At 40.5% G+C, this 18,358-nt stretch overlaps 1 protein-coding gene across 3 annotated transcripts in view; it reads right to left on the bottom strand.

The window, feature by feature from the left end:
- Positions 1–6,794: 6,794 nt before the first annotated feature.
- Positions 6,795–18,358, bottom strand: part of LOC109481281 (dnaJ homolog subfamily C member 3-like) — a 12,262-nt gene continuing 698 nt past the window's right edge. The window contains exons 2-13 of one of the 3 annotated variants that reach the window (XM_019783826.1): positions 16,732–16,845; positions 16,238–16,362; positions 15,693–15,767; positions 15,239–15,382; positions 14,655–14,836; positions 14,081–14,200; positions 13,591–13,696; positions 12,264–12,384; positions 11,410–11,542; positions 10,707–10,855; positions 9,781–9,934; positions 8,423–8,535 (exon numbers count right to left, since the gene is read on the bottom strand). In XM_019783826.1, coding sequence (XP_019639385.1) covers positions 9,783–9,934; positions 10,707–10,855; positions 11,410–11,542; positions 12,264–12,384; positions 13,591–13,696; positions 14,081–14,200; positions 14,655–14,836; positions 15,239–15,382; positions 15,693–15,767; positions 16,238–16,362; positions 16,732–16,845 — 1,421 coding nt within the window. In that variant the 3' untranslated portion in view covers positions 8,423–8,535; positions 9,781–9,782. Of the gene's footprint in view, positions 8,536–9,780; positions 9,935–10,706; positions 10,856–11,409; positions 11,543–12,263; positions 12,385–13,208; positions 13,315–13,590; positions 13,697–14,080; positions 14,201–14,654; positions 14,837–15,238; positions 15,383–15,692; positions 15,768–16,237; positions 16,363–16,731; positions 16,846–18,358 lie in introns of all 3 variants that reach the window. The other 2 variants (XM_019783818.1, XM_019783831.1) reach the window with 2 other exon arrangements.

Raw genomic sequence — 18,358 nt, 5'->3', positions numbered from 1 at the left:
CCCAGCAGACAAACTCCCCTGGCATGTTATCTCTCTGTTTGGCCGATTTATACTCTTTCCAGTCGCCTCCCGATGCCTGGTAGTGGTGGCTATGTAGCATCCAGTACTTTTCTTCAGTGACTGAAACAGATTAGGGCCAGATCTCTTCCTGCGGCCAAAGCGGCCAAGTGCCCAACAGACCGGCTAACTAACCCATCGATCAATGACCTTACCAGGTAGCGAACATTTGTATAAGCATGTCATTGACCGGAGGCACGACGAGACAAGGCACGGAGACCTGGCATCTTTTGTTATTATTGACCTTAAGGCTATTGACCTTTAGGCTGTTCATTTTGAAATTTTCTTGCCGGTCACGAAGTACTACTCTTATGTTGTCACGCAAGCACAGATAAGAAGGTGTGGCATACTGTATATCATCATATCCTTGCGGTTTTCGTAGCATCCTCTTAACGCGAAGTTATGACAAAGAGAACATGTTCGTAAATAATTTCATCGGGTTGGTAAACGAATGAATAGCAAAGTTCTTTGATCACAACCATTTATTTTTACGAGCCGACGTTTCGATGACAGTCTGTCATCTTCATCAAGGCAATTCTGACTGGTTTGCTGTGCACTGACGCTAGATGTTACATGTACGTGGTGCATAGTGCACTAAAGGTGTTACATGTAAATGTAAAAGTGCAAGTTGTTAACCATATGTAACACCTTTAGTGCACTATGCACCAAGTAACATCTAGCGTCAGTGCACAGTAAACCAGTCACAATTTCCCTGCTGAAGATGACAGACGGTCATCGAAACGTCGGCTCGTGAAAATAAATGGTTGTGATCAAAGAACTTTGCTATTCAAAGAGAACATGTGTTCTGCATTTCTACTGTACTAGAGAATTGTGAACCTTTAAAACCACGAAAACCTCTTTTTCCTCCACTTAAATAAAGCCACCGCGAAAGTAAACGCTTTTACAGTATCGGTGGATTTGGCGGTGACATCGCCAGTTAGCACTTGTTCCTAGACACGCATTCTTAAACATCAAGCGTGTCTTGCTGTAACCAAGGAGATTAAAAATCACCTGTACTGTTCTTAAGTTCTTAAGCTCCTTGCTGTGACCAAAATAATACTAGTATGCACACATTTTTTACTAATAAGTATATTCATATTAAGAGCCTATCATCTATTAAAACAACTACTGTTAGATGAAGCAAGGATATTAGATAGGCAAAAAATGTTAAAGTTCCTTGGATAGGCAGAAAACTAAGGGCATGCTTGAGATAGTCATGCACGTCATGATGCTGCAAAATTCAGCTGTCTTGTCATTGAAAAGGGCTGTCTTAGACCCTTGTCATTGATCGTTCTGTCTACCGGACTAACTACGCTGGCTATATATATAGGAGAATATTTGCCAGGGCAGTTTGGCCGCCTTTGATTGTAGGTTTGACTGGCGCGCAGAGAGGGAAAGAAACAACTAGTACTTCCCCGCGGCCGGACTCCCTTGGCCAAGTTTACTCTCTCTTTTGCCGAATTCTACGATCCGTATTCCCGTAGAAAGGCCTGGTGGAGGCTAGTTCTGTCTGTCTATCACAGACAGCCTGCTTAAAAACTTCTCTTGCAATCTAACGACGACCTATAAGAAATGTGACCGCGTCCTTGTTCTTTGTTTAAAACTTGGCGCATCACCAATATTGGAACGTGATCCAACAGGCAAAAGCACACACCTGTATAGTTGACATTCAGGCGAGGAAAAACAAGTTTACGTGAGTGGTTTCTGGTTACCCATCACAATGCACATGATCTTTCACATATATTCACTGCAGCATGGCGCCAGAACGAGAGGATTTGGAAAGTAAATTAGACGACTATATATATATATTCACCTGTAAGTTGGATCAAAGAGCTTAGATCATTACTGCCATTGAAGTGAAGACATAACCAAGACCAATGCTGTTACGGTCTTACAAAGAAAACACATTATTATAGCGGAATGTGTATCGATTTCCAATAACAAAATTCCAATTACAAATCAAAGCGTCATTTATGTCCAAATTCATGGCTTGTTACATTCCAAAATTACCTCTAGAGTAGAATTATAAAAACAGGTCGTTGCAGACCTGTGTCTATATTTTTCTAGCCTCCTGTGCAGGCCCCGCAGCGGTGGAGAAGAGTTTTTAACGCCTTATTTTAATATAGCCGGCCATCCTACATAGCCGCCGAGAGAAGGTTCCTTTCCGCCCACAAATCGAATGGCATCCTGGGTATGTTCAACAACAACAACAACAATTTCCGGTGGATTTTAAGTATAAATGGAATATGAACTGAATGCAACACATCACTAGTACTGTTTGGATTTTCTTGGTCTCAGAATGACAAAGCAAAAGGCATAAAAACTATAAACTATTTCAGTGCTCTTGTGAATGACAACAGAGAGTAATTTGAATGAAAAGTTGAAATACCAGGGTATCCAAGGCCCCATTCCCAGGCCCTATTCCCTAGAATACTAGTAACATGTCCGGATCGAGCGTAATTGATTCGCTTTGATCCGACTTCAAACCGGATCGAAGCCGGATCAAAACGAATCAATTCGATTCGATCCGAAAAATTTTAACCTTGTGGGAATGGGGCGAAGCAGCCCGGAATACCTGTTTATCCATAATGTAAATCGGACATTCCAGGTGTTACGCAGGATGCGACTGTGGCCTTGGGCAAACATAACAGGCGATGACTCACCGGAAACAACAAAAGTTTAGGCCTAGGAAAAAGTAAAAAACATCACTGCTCGAGACAAGCTCAACTCACTGACAGCGATGACTTAACTGACACGATACGAGAATCACACTTAAAGTTGCAGATAGATTTTCGTTGGTAGTTCAATCTATTGTAGACTATCTTGTGGGCGCCTCTCGTGACTTTGCAGATAGATAAAGGTTAATAAATGCGACGCCATGACACTTGGCGAATTGGGACAAAACCGGGTCAACTGAAAAACAACGTACAACGAATTTTTATACACCTCAATCCTGGCTTCATAACTCTGGTACATGTACTTGCAGGCATAATTATTTCTTGTTCTTTTCTGAGCTGATATAAGATCCTTATTAGTTGGTACGTCCACCAGTTTATTAGTTAATTTGTACATTATGCACAGTCTGCGCATTTTTTTCGGTGGGAGATTATAAGATAGATCTATAATTGATAAGCCGACTCGCCTTAGGGCATGGGGACCGGTAGGTACGTTACCTGTCTGACAGTGACTTCTGGTGTTTAAATGCTGCAAATTTAGGCTTAAACTTCAACACAGCCAAGAACAACCCTGTTTTAGACGTTGGTAACAATGTAAAGGGCACAGAATTGTTGTTGTTTTTTTAAAGGTCACACTACGTTCTGAATGATGATAGTACGTTCTCTGTCTAACTGTGACTTCAGTTCTTCAAAAAGGCTTAAACTTGAACGCAGCCAATAACAACCCTGTGTAAGACGTTGGTAACAATGTTAAGGACATAAAATTGCTGTGTCAGCCCTTGTTGTTTGTTCAGAGGCCACACCGCGCAACAACACCTGAAGGACACTCCAAGGTTACGTGTAACATGACTCAGATTGGAACATGTACTCCTAACACACCCTTAACATACTCTTTCCACTAGACGCTGGGGCAGCAGAGCGGCAAAAAATGACAGGTCACTCAACCAATTTCACAGAACAAGAACGATTTTCTAAATTCTTTGTGTGTTTTTGTCCCGTAAATCATATCACAGCTTGCATCATATCCCAATTATGAGATTAAGGTCACCCGCATCTTATTTTGGTCGTTATCTAGTGGAAAAAAACGGTGAGTCTAAGCCAGAAACAACAATTCTTGAGACAAGCTGGACTCACGTAGGGTGCAGACTAACCGTCACAATAGAAGAATCACGCTTCATTATAATTAGTAGATAAGACAGCCATGACAGTTGGGACAAAAATTGGGACCAAAAAAATTGGGTGAACAGAAAAACAACAAATCAACTCACCTGCACACAACAGATGCAGAAGGAAGATCCTCAGCCCAAGAGACTCCATACTTTTAGTCCTATGGAAGACGTCGTAGATTCCAAGAACCAGAAGATCTTGTTTAAACTAGCATGTCGTCGGTTTGCTCATGTGACCTGAGCAGAAAACTTGTAAGATTTGTCCGGGGGTAAGGCTGACCAGGGTTAAACCATTGTGAACTCTTCGTAGGGGGTGCAGTTTGCCAATTCGTAGCTTCTCTATCGTGGCTTCTCTGTATGTCGCACTTTTCACACCTTCTTTGCGCACGTTTTGTCGTTTCAAAAACATTTTGACATCAAAGGTGTCATCTTCAGGTAAAATCAGTGCATCCCCGCTATACCAAACGGCCGCAGTGACCCATAATTTTCTTGCCCTTACAAAAGCACCCCCTGTGACCATAAGGTGCTTTGTCCGGCGACATGTGAAATCCAGTCAGGCATATCCCCTGCCTACCTGTCGGGTAAGCCTGTGTGACAAACAATGGTCAGGCCGGGTATTTACCAAATAGCTCCGATTTCACTGGGGGTATTTCTTGCTGAGGACATCATTAGCTAGCGGTGGTTGCTGCATGACATTTCTCCACCTCTGGTCACGGAATTTGTCAAATTTAAACCGGTCTTATTTTGTTTTTCATTGCGTAAATTGTTGGGATTGCTGTTCGCTGGCGTAAAGTGATGAAGGGAGTCTGATAAAAAGTCCAGAAGATGTCAGCCATGGGTTTGTTGTGCCTCTGTGGATATAGCTGAGCAGCACAAGTAAATATTACGCAGTCATCCTCAACTCAGGTGAAGCAGTGATGCTTTTTCCGTACTCTCCAAGTAGAGGTTTGGATTTTGGGTTATTCTTGGCGTGTTTTAGGCTTTTTCATCGTTTTTGTTTTTTGCACTAACATTTTTTTGCACGCTGGGTTGGGTAAAACAATCAGTGCAAAAAAGAAACTCCGTTAAAAAGCCTAAAAACACGTCAAAAATAACCCATGCAAACCTCTGCTTGGAGAGTAGCTTTTTCGTCCAGCTAACAGGTGGTGCTGCAGTGCGGCTTCGTACGGCCCCGCTCATGTGCGTCACACGATTGTCCTACGATCTTCGTAAGATCGCAAGCTTAGGGCATTCTTGGGATAGAATGTGTCTCATGAAAAATTTCGAGCTGTCTTGTTACGGAAAAAGATGTCTTAAATCCTTGTCGGCAGTTGGTTCTATCACAGTCTGCTGGAAAACACCGCGACACGAAAGAAAATCGTACGGCCATCGTGGCCGCTTGCTGATCTAATGCGTATAACGTTATATACAACAGGTTTTGATACAACGTGTTGTCTTTACTGTACGATGGCAGATACACGATACAAGCAAAACATGGGCAGTGCCGTTACAAACTCGCACAGTCAGTTAAATCATTCAGTATACTCGTGCGTACATGTACTTGTTAGTCACCATCTTGCAGTCTTTATCCTTGTAACCTATGTCGTGCTTTTGCATAAGCTTTGTGGCATAACTGCATGATTCTAACGTCTCGGTTCTCAGCTTTCGACGAATGTTGACAAAGACGTCTTTTTGTAAAACAGGTGTTGCTAATTCCCTTTAAACCCTACTTTACATTGCCACAATGAGAGTTAAGGGCCCGATCGTTGTCGTGATGATGATGTTCTTAAGTAACCATGTATGTGTCCTACAAAATCCAGATGAACGGCATGCTACGGACAAGACCGTCGTATGTCCTTGTCAACGGTTGGTCCTGGCAAAGCCTGATTGAGTACAACCGAGAGGAGGGGAGAAGCATGTGTACTGGGTGCTTCAAAACATGGCAGAACACAAAGGCGATCGCAAACAACACTGTAAGTGGTAACATAAGACATGGCGTTGAACTTGTCGGTACATGCCAAAAGCTATTGTACTATGTTTGGGCAAACAGCCGTCTCGGACGAAAGGATGTGATTGTCTCCTTGCGTACATTTCCACTCTTGAAACTTGCCTTTCTACCTAGGCCATGTTGATTTGATTATATGGATGACATCCTCTGGGAACCCCAAAACTGATGCGCGCGTGCGAATAAAAAAAAGTTTTGCAAAAAAAAAAGTTGCTTTCACTATGAAATCTACGTGGTCATGAAGGTTGAACACATGGCACAGAATATGTTATGGCGAATAATCTACTCTTCGAATTCATTTCTTTACATTTTTGTCTTTTGTCCTTTGATTTTGGCATTCTACGACATTGGTATCGTTCCTAAATGTTTTCCTTGCAACTTATGGTATATTTTTGCTCATTTAGCAACTGTTTTGTACGATTTACAGTATGGTTGAAAACTTGTTTTTTTGGAAACGGCCGAAAATTCATGCGCGCGCGGATGTCATCCATATAATCAAATCAACATGGCCCTATTAACTACATAAGTGGAACCTCCTTTATGTAACTTGTGGCGTGTATACTTACATGCATTGTGCATTTACTGTATGTCTACGAGCAAAGGTAGGCAGTCAAACTTGCCATTTTCCTTTACCAATATTGGCCTCCATAACATGATATAAGCATGCGTTCATGTACGAGTACAGACACGTGCTTTTCAGCTTGATAATGGAAAAAAATCATCCTAAAATAATAATATTGATGTATGCCTATTATCCAAATATGTTAAACTCACAAATTAGATGTATACCAAGCCTTAACGGTATATACCTTGAAAGGAGAGCTTATAATGTCATAGGCACTGTGTTATTACAATTGAACAATATGAACTCTGTATAGATCTAAAGTGAATGAAAGAATCTTCAATATTGATCAACCAGGCAATGTTTAATTAATCTGTTCATATTTAATTACGTATCTTCATTATCACACTGTACAATATTGAGCATTCCTGGGCTTAAGCTTAGAATGTACAGTCCAACAAACAGCCCAGTATTATATAGGAGAATAACAAATACTTCACCAATCTGTGTTCACATTTCTATGTACATATTCAGCAATTGTGAGTTAGGAAATCCTGTCTTAATATACATTTTACAAAGCATCACAATGATTGTTGCTCAAGTGTAAATATGTTCTATATGTCTGACAAGTTTTTCGTAAGTCTAGAACTCTATGTTCATCATCTATACTTTTCAAAAATGTTGAATATAGTTGACTCTCTACTGCTTTATGAAGAGTCTTTGGCAATGAAATAAGAGTAAAGTACTACCATGGAGGTAGAAAGAAGAGATGGTACTACCAACTCTTTTTCTATGAATCAGAGTTGCCACAACACAAATAATAACCCTGACCCTTTTTAGCATTAAAGTATGTTCAATAAAAGGCAATTATCAACTTCACTGGTCCATTCTGATTGTCCTCACTCTGTTGAATGTTAGTACATGTATTACAGAGAAAGAGTCCACGAGTACATGTAACTTCAGAAAGGGGTAATGTAATCATAGGCAGAATGTTATCTTGTTGCACATGTATGGATAACTATTCAAATTTTGTTTTTCGACCCTGAAAAATGATATGTACTTCATGTTGAAAGACAATGTCTGAATGTTAAGCTAATGTTAAGCTGATAATTCTTTGATCAATAAGGAGAGAGTTGTATACATAGCAGCCTTTTTGGGAGTATTGTTTTGGGTGGCTGAGATTATGGGTCTATCCAAATTGCTTTGAGTTTCACGGTGGGTGGGAGGTGATTTTGACAGGGAGTCAATTGATAGGGACATGCCTTAAGAAAGTGGTGTAATACCAAATTAAATTACATCATACAATCTCCTCTACAGTTCCCAAAATATTTCCCGAAATCTGTAAACTTGAAGATCACGAAACCCAGAAGTCTGAAAAGTCTGATTTTTTGTTTATTTTGATCAGCAGGATGAATACTATAATCACATATGCAAGACCTGATTAGAATTTGTACATACTTATCACTAATAATTCTCTCTTCTTTTATGACATACAATTAAATAAGGGATGCAACATAAGCTAGATCAAAAGACTGAAGCATACAATTATAGTTTCCTCTTTGAAAAGCACACAGACATTGCTAACAATGGTTGGATTCACAAGTGCGGTCACACATGTGACTAGGCTCTACATGTACAATGTAAGTGGAAGTGGCTAAAACAAAGGAATCACATAATAACAGATAAACACTTTGTCATGTACACGTTACGGACAACATTGTAGCCCGTACCAGGCTTCAGAAGATGGCTGGAAATAGTATATACGTAGAAATTTGACCAAATAGAAACAGATAACATGCATGGGGAGTTGGTCCACTAGAGACTACAGTTTGCCGCAAAGGCGGACCAACTCCCCTGGCATGTTATCTCTCTCTATTTGGCCAATTTCTACTCTTTCCAGCCGACTCCCGAAGCCTGGTAAAGGCTAGCAACGTTGTGCCATGCAGCCTGCTCAGTTGAAGTGGAACTTAAAGTTGAATCCCTGCCCTCCGAAGGGGTTAAAGTTGAATCCGTGGTTGCCCCAGGGGTTGTGCCCCCCCTGCTGTTCAGGGTCCAGGGGGTCTTCTCCATTGTCAAACTTCTCTCGCTTTTCTGTGGAGAAGATAAGAGACATTCAGTACGTTTATAAAACCTGTATCATGAAAGTAGCCTCTACCAGGCTTCGGGAGGCAGCTGGAAAGAGTAGAAATTGGCCAAATAGAGAGATAACATGCCAGGGGAGTTTGTCTGCTGGGAGAGAACATTTTGCCGCACCCGCACAACTCTTTCCATCCGCCTCTCAAAGCCTGGTAGAGGCTATCATGTTCAAGTTCATCTAGTTAAAAATTTTGTTCCAACACAAGAGATTGTTATCAGGAGACCCAGTATTGCTGTGCAAGCACGTCTAACCCTCAGAAGAATTCGGGGAACAACAGACAATAAACCAGATAGTGACTAGTAAGTGAGTGAGTGTTGACGTCACACTTTAGAGAAGACATGTGACAAGTCTCACTGGGTCAGTCTATTGAATAAAACAGTACTGGAGTGACTCAGGTTAAAAGCTCAAGGTAAGAACAATCCCTTGTGTTGGAACAATATTTTTTATTATTATAACTACTTAAAATTGAGTTTATAACCATGGAGTAACATTTTGTAAATTATTTCAGCAGGTTGATAAATAACTAGAAAACAACATTCTTTCTTCAGAAACAAGGTGTTTTACAAGTCAATGTTTCAGTGACCATCTCCCACCACGTACAATACCTAGCTGAAGTGTGGAAGTAGAACCAGTCAGTACCTTCATAAAAAACCATCACCATCTTTATAGAACTGTGCCATTTAACATAGTTACACAGTAGTAGTGAACCCATCACCAGAAATGTTGAAACATTAAAAGGTTGCTTCTGTTATCAAACTCCAAGCAGTTGTTGGGGTGGAAGGTCGTAACATTTTCTGACTTCTGCACTTCTCTATAGTAAGCCTAGATGCCAGTCTCTTTAGCCAGTACACTCTCTTAGTTGCTTCTATGTCAAAAAGACCTGCACATATCCATCTGTCATTTGAATATTTGTTCAGAATCTAAAGACACACCGATTGGTCAAACCTATGCAGTGGTATGGGGTCAGTGATGGTTGAACTAAACCATTAGTGATGTCATCACCAGAAAAATAAAATATGCACAGGTCCAGTCTTTTTGGCAGAGAGTGTACTAAACCAGGCTAAAAAGGCTGGTATCCGGTTAGGCTATTCTCTAGCAACCATTTACAGCCAGACAAAACTACAACCATCCACCCTACAACATCTACTTGGAGCTAAATATCTGTAAGAGTAGAGGCTGTGAGGTATTAGTGAATCCACCTCTAGTTAAAGTGGAACTTGAAGTTGAATCCGTTTCCTCCCCCCGGCCCAAACGGGTTGAAGTGGAAGCCCTGATGTCCCCAGGGATTGTGCCCGTGCCGCTGCTGCTCTGGGTCCAGAGGGTCTTCACCATTGTCAAACTTTTGCCGCTTTTCTACGGGTGGTGGGAGTGAGGGGGTGATTGGGTTAAGAAGATAGATTGAAGAAAGTGCAATTGGGAATTGATTGGAAGAAATACAAGCATGTAGTCAAGTCTGACTTTGGTCAGTATGTTAGGATCTGAATTGACTCCGAATATCCATGCTTACTTTTGGTAAGTACCTTAAATGTTAAGAAAAAACTACCAGGCTAGTCTGTGTATTTTTATCGCTTTTTACATTATCCTTGCTGCAAGGCTTGAGTCCAATTTTACAACCAAACCAATGAAGTCAGACTTAACCATATTATCATGAAAAGGAAGAGATAGATAAGAATGCAAATTAACTGTTTTAACATTGAAAGGAAAAAGATAAAGTAAAGAGGGAAACTATATTTCCTATCAATCTTTTCCAAGAAATGTGCAATATTGGCTTGTGCAAGACATCGTTAGTAAGTGGGTTAGAAAACAATGTGGATATACATGAATCATATTCAACATAATCTCTCCTTTTAATAACCATTAGCATGTTAAACACTAAATGTCTCTTTAGCAAAATGGAAATGTAGCATGCTGAAGGTTAATTGGAGAGTACTTTTACCGTAGCACTGAAATCCAGACAATCTCTCATCAGTAAAAAACTGTAAACTGTCATTTACATAATATATATAAATTCTTTTAGTGCCAAGTTTCTGTGTTGAATTCTAATATATTGTATTTGCCTGGGTTTCAGTGTAAGCAACCATTTATGATCATTATCACAATGTAATAAAAAGTAAAATAAACTTACCAGGATCTGCTAGTACTTCTCTTGCAGCTGCAATCTCTATAAACTTTTTCTCTGCTATCTTTTTCTCCTCTTCTGTTCTAAAGTTGTCAGGATGCCACTCTGCTGCCAACTTCCTGTAGGCCTTTTCTATTTCTCGTTTTCTCGCATTTCTGTGGGAAAAAAAGGGTTTTCTAATGTTACCAAGAACAGAAACTGTCATCATTAGTTAGTTCATATACAAATTCTTCCTGACAAAACCTACACATACAAAATGGTGGCAAGGCAGTCTTGTGGTTAGCGTTACTGACTCTGAATCTGAAGGTTCTGGGTTCGAATCCCTGGCAGGCCCCACTGTTGAGGCCTTGGAAAGGCACTTTACACCTACAAAGACTTTAGTACCTAGCTTTAATTAGGGTCTTCTGTTCATGGGATATTAAGTTGTTAAAGATCACACTCCACTTATCAAAGAAAATGTGAGTGGACCAAGCCTTACACTTTACAGTGAGTGAAGAGACTCTTTCTACACAACCAAGTCTTTTATATTCAGCCGACATTTTGGTGACCGTCTGTCACCTTCCTCAGGACAATTCTGACTGAGTCTCTTTACTCAGTATCTTACCAACCTGATGAAACTATTCACGGATCTTACACTTTACAGTCTGGTCTCAGAGACAAATGTGGTAATCTCTATAGATAGATAATTTGTATCACTAATGAACCTCACCTTTTGACCCCGAGTATTTTGTAATAATCCCTCTTCTGTGACTGTTTGAGGAGCCTCTTGGCCCTTTCCAAGCCTTCTGCGACATGTCTGAGGTTGTTGTCAATGTCGTGTGCTTTCTGGTAATCTTCAACAGCTGGGGGGAAAAACAACAACAAAGGCTGTGGGTACTATTCTCAAAACAGCTCCATCTAGTGTCAAGGAGTAGTCATTATAGCATGGTGAAGGGTAGCAGACTGAAGTACTTAGCCTCTACCAGGCACCGCAGATCGCTGGAAAAATAGTAGAAATTGGCCGAAATAAAGGGATAGTATGCCAGAGAAGATCCAAGACCCACGGGTCGCAAATTGGAGCTTCTATGGTCCTGGATCTTCTCTGGTATACTATCCCTTTATTTCTGCCAATTTCTACTATTTTTCCAGCGATCCGCGGTGCCTGGTAGAGGCTATGAAGTACTAACTTTGACATGTTTTGACACAAATGTAAAGTTTATCTTAAGACAAAAAGATGCAGTCATGGAAATCTCCTGGCCAAACATTCCATTATATAAGCATTAGACTAAGTTACATGTAAGAGCTACATGTACACATGAATAAACAGTTGGACATCCTGTTTGCCTATTGACATAACAACAGCATATCCTGCGATGAAAAGCAATGGTGATGAGTACAAAGTACCACAAAGTACCACAAAAATTACTTAGGTACCAGTACCAGTGTATCGGTACTGTAGTTGAAGAGACCATGGGTACAGTGCTGTACCTGTACCTGAACCTGATGTTACGATGCAACACTTAGTACATATATATACTAGTACATGACAATGAGTATTAGCGTAAGGCACATTACGAAGTGTACCTCTTTCAAACTCCTCTGCCATGATATATGTCTCTGCCCTGTCCACCAGGGCTTCGATGTTGTGTTCATCCATTTCCAACACTTCCCCACAGTTCTTAATGGCGTGTGGAACATCTTTCAACTGTAGAGGTATTGGGCAATGTACAGGAATTCACGAAAATAAACAGGCTAAATCATAGAATGATAGATTGGTATATAGTAGTGCAAATACATCATAATATGAAACAAGTTGAATATGGGACTAGGTAACAATTCTGCTGATCAAGCATGGCAACACAAAAAATCATGATGTTAGTGCCTTGTATAAGATATGTAATTGCATTTAGGCATTCAATTCAAATAAATCAGCAAGAACATATAATTTTATTATAGAACACAAATGCAGGCTTGAGTAATAGCTGTGATCATACATGTAGTAAACTACACTACATGCATGCCTTAAGTTTTACTTCATGCAAAGAGAAGAATGTTAGAAGTCTAGAAGAAAGCTAAAAAGACTGCAAGAATGTTGGAACTCAGCAAAACATGCAACACATGCCAAGCAAATCCATTTCAATCATCTGACTGAGTTATGATTGGTTATGGTTAAGACTGCAAAACACAGCTCTTGTTGTTTTAGTAATTGTTGATCAGGCAGATTTCAAAAGGTAGGATTATCAAGGACTGTTAGAACTCAGCAAAACATGCAACATGCCAATCAAAAATGATTCAACCATCTTACTAAACTATGATTGGTTAAGACAAATCTCTTGTTTTAGTTGATCATGCAGATTTGAAAGGTAGGATAATCAAGGAATGTTAGAACTCAGCAAACTATGCAACATGCCAATCAAAAATGATTCAAACATCAAACTATGATTGGTTAAGACAGCACACAATAATAGTTTTAGTAATTGTAGATCAGGCAGATTCACGAATGCTGTTCTGTAGTTACCACTGGCTTACCTCTCTGTAGCTTTTGCATATTTTGGACTTGGATCTTAGCACATACGCCCATATTTCAGGCTCCAACCTAAGAGCAGCCTCTAGTTTTACTATTGCATCTTGATACCTACAAAAGTGGGAGGGAAGAAAGCAAGCCGTGCGTGTTAATGACATGGACCTTACACAAGCTTTGTGCATTCTACATTGTCCTTTGACACTACAAATAGTGTTTCTCACAGTGTTCTCTGTGCAACAGAGCATTTTGTATTTCCCTTTCAATTACCAATTCACAGTGGTCTTATTTTGTGAGGGGTTTACAGGATCTTAAGAAAATGCACTGTTGCTTAAGAACTGTGAGAATCACAATCTACTTTGTGGCTTTCCTATTGAGTTTCTTTCTCACCTTAGAATAACATCTACAAATCTTAGACTTGGCTTTTAAAACCAAGGCCCATATCTGAGACTCAGACTCTAAAGCAGCCTCAAGTTTGACTATCGCTTCTTTGTATCTGCAAGATAAAGACTCTGGTTATGTAGACTTTCATAATACATCTTATGTATATCATACATGTACTTCTATAATAACCTAGCATTTTTATTGAACAAAAAAGCACATTATGACTTCAAAGTAAACAGCACCATGGGTAAGAAGTATCATAATTTTATCTTATCATGTACAATAAAGTACAGGTAATAAATTGCCACTATGCAGATCATATCTTGAAACAAGTGTTGTTAAATATTAAAGTTTTATTTAAAAGTTCCTTCCCTCACCAATGGTGAATAGGTCAACATCCATCTCCGTTTCTGTAGCCCTTGGGCCACACAGTTGTGCAATTACTGCAGTGAATAATGACAACACATGAGAGATTTTTTTTATTTTGTTTCCTTACCTCCCCTCGTTGATGAAGTTCTGAGCCGACTCGTACAGCTTGTTCAGTTTCTTGGCATGTTTGTAGTGAGGGAAGCAGCTCTTGTGGTCAGGGTCAAGTTTAAGGCACTCTCGCACTTCTCTGTAATAACAGTTAACAATCAATAATATTCGTGAATTTACATTTCTATAACAACTGGTCTCTAGTATTGGACCAGCTATTGTCAGACTGTGTGAACTGTCTGTTACCATCGTGTTGGAGGCTGTGATGACTGGTTTCCATATAGACTGATAGAGAATCCTGAGCTCCTATTCGTAGTTCTGGGAATGGGAATGGGAATGGTTCTCTTGGGTTCCTGGTAGAGGTGTATGGCCACAAGCTCTTGGGGGAAGGACCAAGCAGGGATTGTGTAAAACAGGCCCATATATGGACCTCCTCAATATTTTCAAGACTTTGCCAACAGGCTTCTAAATCTGTTTAATCTGTTCTAAATCCTCACACTAATGTGAACTCTAACATTACACAAACTTTAAGACAAACTGCACATTAAGAGCTATAATTTTCTTTTTCTTGATGGAAATTTGTGCACACTTACGTGAGTGAATCCTCCAGCTCCCCTACATCGTAGTACATTTTGCTGACTCTGAAGTAAGCCTCGGTGTTGTCTGGCCTCATCTTGGTGGTGGGCTTGATGTCGTTGATGGCCTTAAAGTGTTCCCCAATCTCCATATAACACTGGGCACGCTTTTCTCTCAAGGACGGATCCCATACACATTTCTGTGGGAAATAAGATGATCCACAAAATGAATCGTTATGGTTATGAAACAGCACCAGTGCTTTAGCATACTCAGAGCCGACCAACAAATCAGAGATTTCAGACTTCGGACAGATTTCAGCTTCTTGACTTCTCCATATCGACCTCTAACTCTTGCAAGCTCTGGGCCAGATTCTGAGACCTCTGACCACCTGCCTTCTGCCTGTCAATCTTCTACCCACCCACATGCTGTCAACCTACTGTCTGGGCAAACAGATACACAAACCCACAGGTCAGTCACTAAAAATCTTCTTTCCTACTATTCTACATATATATATATATTTGGCGCTCTTCCCTATATATGTCTTCATTTTCCATTGCCTCCACCACAACTAGACTTGTTTGCCCCACACTATACTACTCACCTCGATAGCGGCTGTCAACAGCTCGATGGCTTCGTTCCACCTCCCTTGTGTCATCATCTCGTCTGTCTGGGAGATGGTTTCTCTGATTGGTTCGATGAATTCCAGCTGTGTTTTCGCATCCTCGTTACTTGGGTTTACTCTCAACTACAGGAATTAACAGAATAATATACGATTTACCATCAGGTAAAAGTGTGAAATATACAACATTACCAAAAGTATGTTAGAAAACTTTGTCCTCAAATTTACTAAACTTGTTCCCAAAAAATGTGATGGTACCATTTCTGATATCTGATCTTACAAATATGACTTGTGATTCTGCCTGTCAATCTTCCAAGACCCATGTGCTGTCAACCTACTTTGTCTAGAGGAACAGACACAAATGCACAGTTCAGCCACCCTAAACAATACTTCCATACCCAGAAGTAATAAACAGTAAGGAGTTTTGTATCCTCACCACTTCCATGTAGTCTTCCTCTGCATCATTTAACTTGCCTTGCTTCAGGTATACATTAGCCCTTTGTACCCGTGCCTGTAAAAATGACCACAAACTTAGGTAAAGGTAAACAAGTGAAATATGAGTTCAAACAAGGATGTCCTTAGTTCAAACAAAATTCCAGACTTCTGAGAAGATATTGGCAGGTTTCTCATGCGATCTGAGTCTTACTGCATTCCTACCAGCACCATTTCCTGTGTCTGAATGACCAAGGACATTGGTCTGAACCTCTGTCATTCTATCAATCAATCTTCCATCCGTGTGCTATCAACCTATTTACTCAGACACCCAAACCGTCCACCCAAAGCAATACTCTGAAGTGACAACAAAACCTTTCTCTTTGCTTTCAAGGATTTCAAGGACAACTGCATAAGTGCTTGAATCTTTAGTCAAACCTTAATTAAGCAGATCACTGTTGTTCTGTATGGATACATATATGTATAATACATATGGAGTCTTAAGACTTACTAGTAGTGACTTAAAGAAGTAGGAATTTTCATTCTGACCTGAGTGAAGTCAGGCTTGAGGTGGATGACCTTAGACAGATCAGGCAGTGCCTGTCTAGACTTGCCCATGGCCAGGTACACCGTGGCTCTCCTGAAGTAGGTCAGGTAGTTATCAGGATCACCCTCTGGGAAAAAAATAAAACATACATTACAATGTACAATATATAAAACTTTAGAGTGCAAAATGAACAGTAGAGATCATAATAACATTCAACTTCCTATCATGTCTATGGTACAGGTGGTTCTGACCCATCTACTTACTAGTACTAGTTCAAACTTCGTGGATCCAGCAAAGGAGGGTTTTCCCTCCACATGAATCTCTTACATTGTAACTGCAGTCCCTGGATCATTGGTTGGGATGCAAAGTCAGCAGTTCCATAGCATCATTTGTCAACACACTTATCAAGGCTTTTCATTGAGTATTCTGAAGCAATACAACAGAATCTATCAAGTCTATTTCTTCAAAAAAGAAACAATGTTGTAATTAGACTTACCGATAGCTGCATGGAAGTGTGACAGTGCATCTGCTAACTGGCCAGCTGACAGCAGCTGCGTCCCCAGTTTTAGGTGCTGGTCAATCTCCTGAGGGTTCGCTCCTCCTTCTGACACTGGAAGTGAAAAAAAAAAGAGTTTTGATAATAAAGTATTTGTACAAGTTTACCTAAGGAAATAGAAATATGGCAAGGTACTAGTAGTCTTGTGATCTGGGTTGTTGACGTAGAATCTACAGGTTCTGAGTTGGAATACCTAGCATGACCTACTGTTGTGCCATTGGGAAAGCCGCTTTACTTTTTTACACCCATATCCTCACTCAGCTCAGGTGAGTACCTTGCTTTGAATAGAGGCGCCCTCTCAGATGGGATGTAAAGGAAGAGGTCTCTTGCTTAAGGGACCTCCTCACCTTAAGAGCCACACCTTAAGCATGTTAAAGATCTCACCACATTTATTGAAAAGAGCAGGGTCCTTCCCAGTGTGAATGGATCAAACCTTACAGTTACAGTCAATCTGGTCTTATGTGTACTTACTGCACAAAACTGGTGTGTTACACCTGATTATGTGAAACTGTCATAGACTCTCATTGATTGAACATGATGTTTAATCACCTGCAGTATTCTCACACTTACGTAACTATAAGTTAAGTATAACACTAACAGAAAATCTACATTTCTATGCAGGAAATGTTGGTAAGAAAAAGAGAGCTGTAACATTTCTGACAGAATTATGAAAATTACATCAGCAACCAATAGCAGAGTAATGCAAAAACATGATTTCCTGAGGAGATGTCATAAAGTCATTACATTTACATAAAGGTGTAAGAACACGTCAGCACAACAACATCAAACGTTGTCTACGTTGTTGAGCACATAATGTTTAAAATCTTCACAGTCAAGAAAAATGCGGGTAATTGTCTAGGCTCATTTTATGGGCTTGCTACTCTCTTTGAAGAAACGTAACGTGTATGTTCATTTGGAAGTGCAATCCTGAGTTTCACATCAACAAAAATTATTCGCATGTGTCTTTCCAAGGAGCTTTCATCACAAGGAGGGAGATCGACCTTAGCCGCCCGCTGTGCTCCATTGTTTCGCCCCGCTGCGGCCTATTGTTTACAGGCCCGGCGGCACATCGTCAGATCTGTATGTTTGTAGCGCGTCTTCCCGCGGTTTTCGGCCGATAATGAGCTTAGGCATGACGTCACACGCCCCGATCTGCGCCGAGCACGGGCCGAGAAGGGCCGATGTGTCGGATTTTTCCGGCGATTCCCATATTTGGAAAACTCGGCAGGGTTACCCCGAGGTCATATTCGGGTGCGGAACAAGATGGCGCTTGTTTACGTACTTTTCTCTATGCTGTACGATAAACACGGGCGATTTTAGAGCATTTTTTGTGGACCGGTCTCTGATTTCTAGCGATAGAAATATGAAAATATAGCTATATTTTTATGTGGCTGTAAGAAAAGTATGGATTTTTTCCTCGGTAAGTGGATATTTTTCCTAACAGTTGAACATGTGCTCGTTCAAATGAGGGTCTGCATGGGGGGGTCCTGGCAACGGTTAACGGAAAATTCAGCAGGGCCGATAACGCTTAACGGTAAATTCCAGGACGGTCGGCAACGCTTAACGG

The sequence above is a fragment of the Branchiostoma belcheri genome, unplaced genomic scaffold (assembly GCF_001625305.1).
Source record: "Branchiostoma belcheri isolate BF01 breed outbred unplaced genomic scaffold, Haploidv18h27 scaffold109, whole genome shotgun sequence".
NCBI lineage: Eukaryota > Metazoa > Chordata > Leptocardii > Amphioxiformes > Branchiostomatidae > Branchiostoma > Branchiostoma belcheri.
Note: the sequence above shows the minus strand (reverse complement) of the source record. Positions and strands in the feature narration are given on the sequence as shown.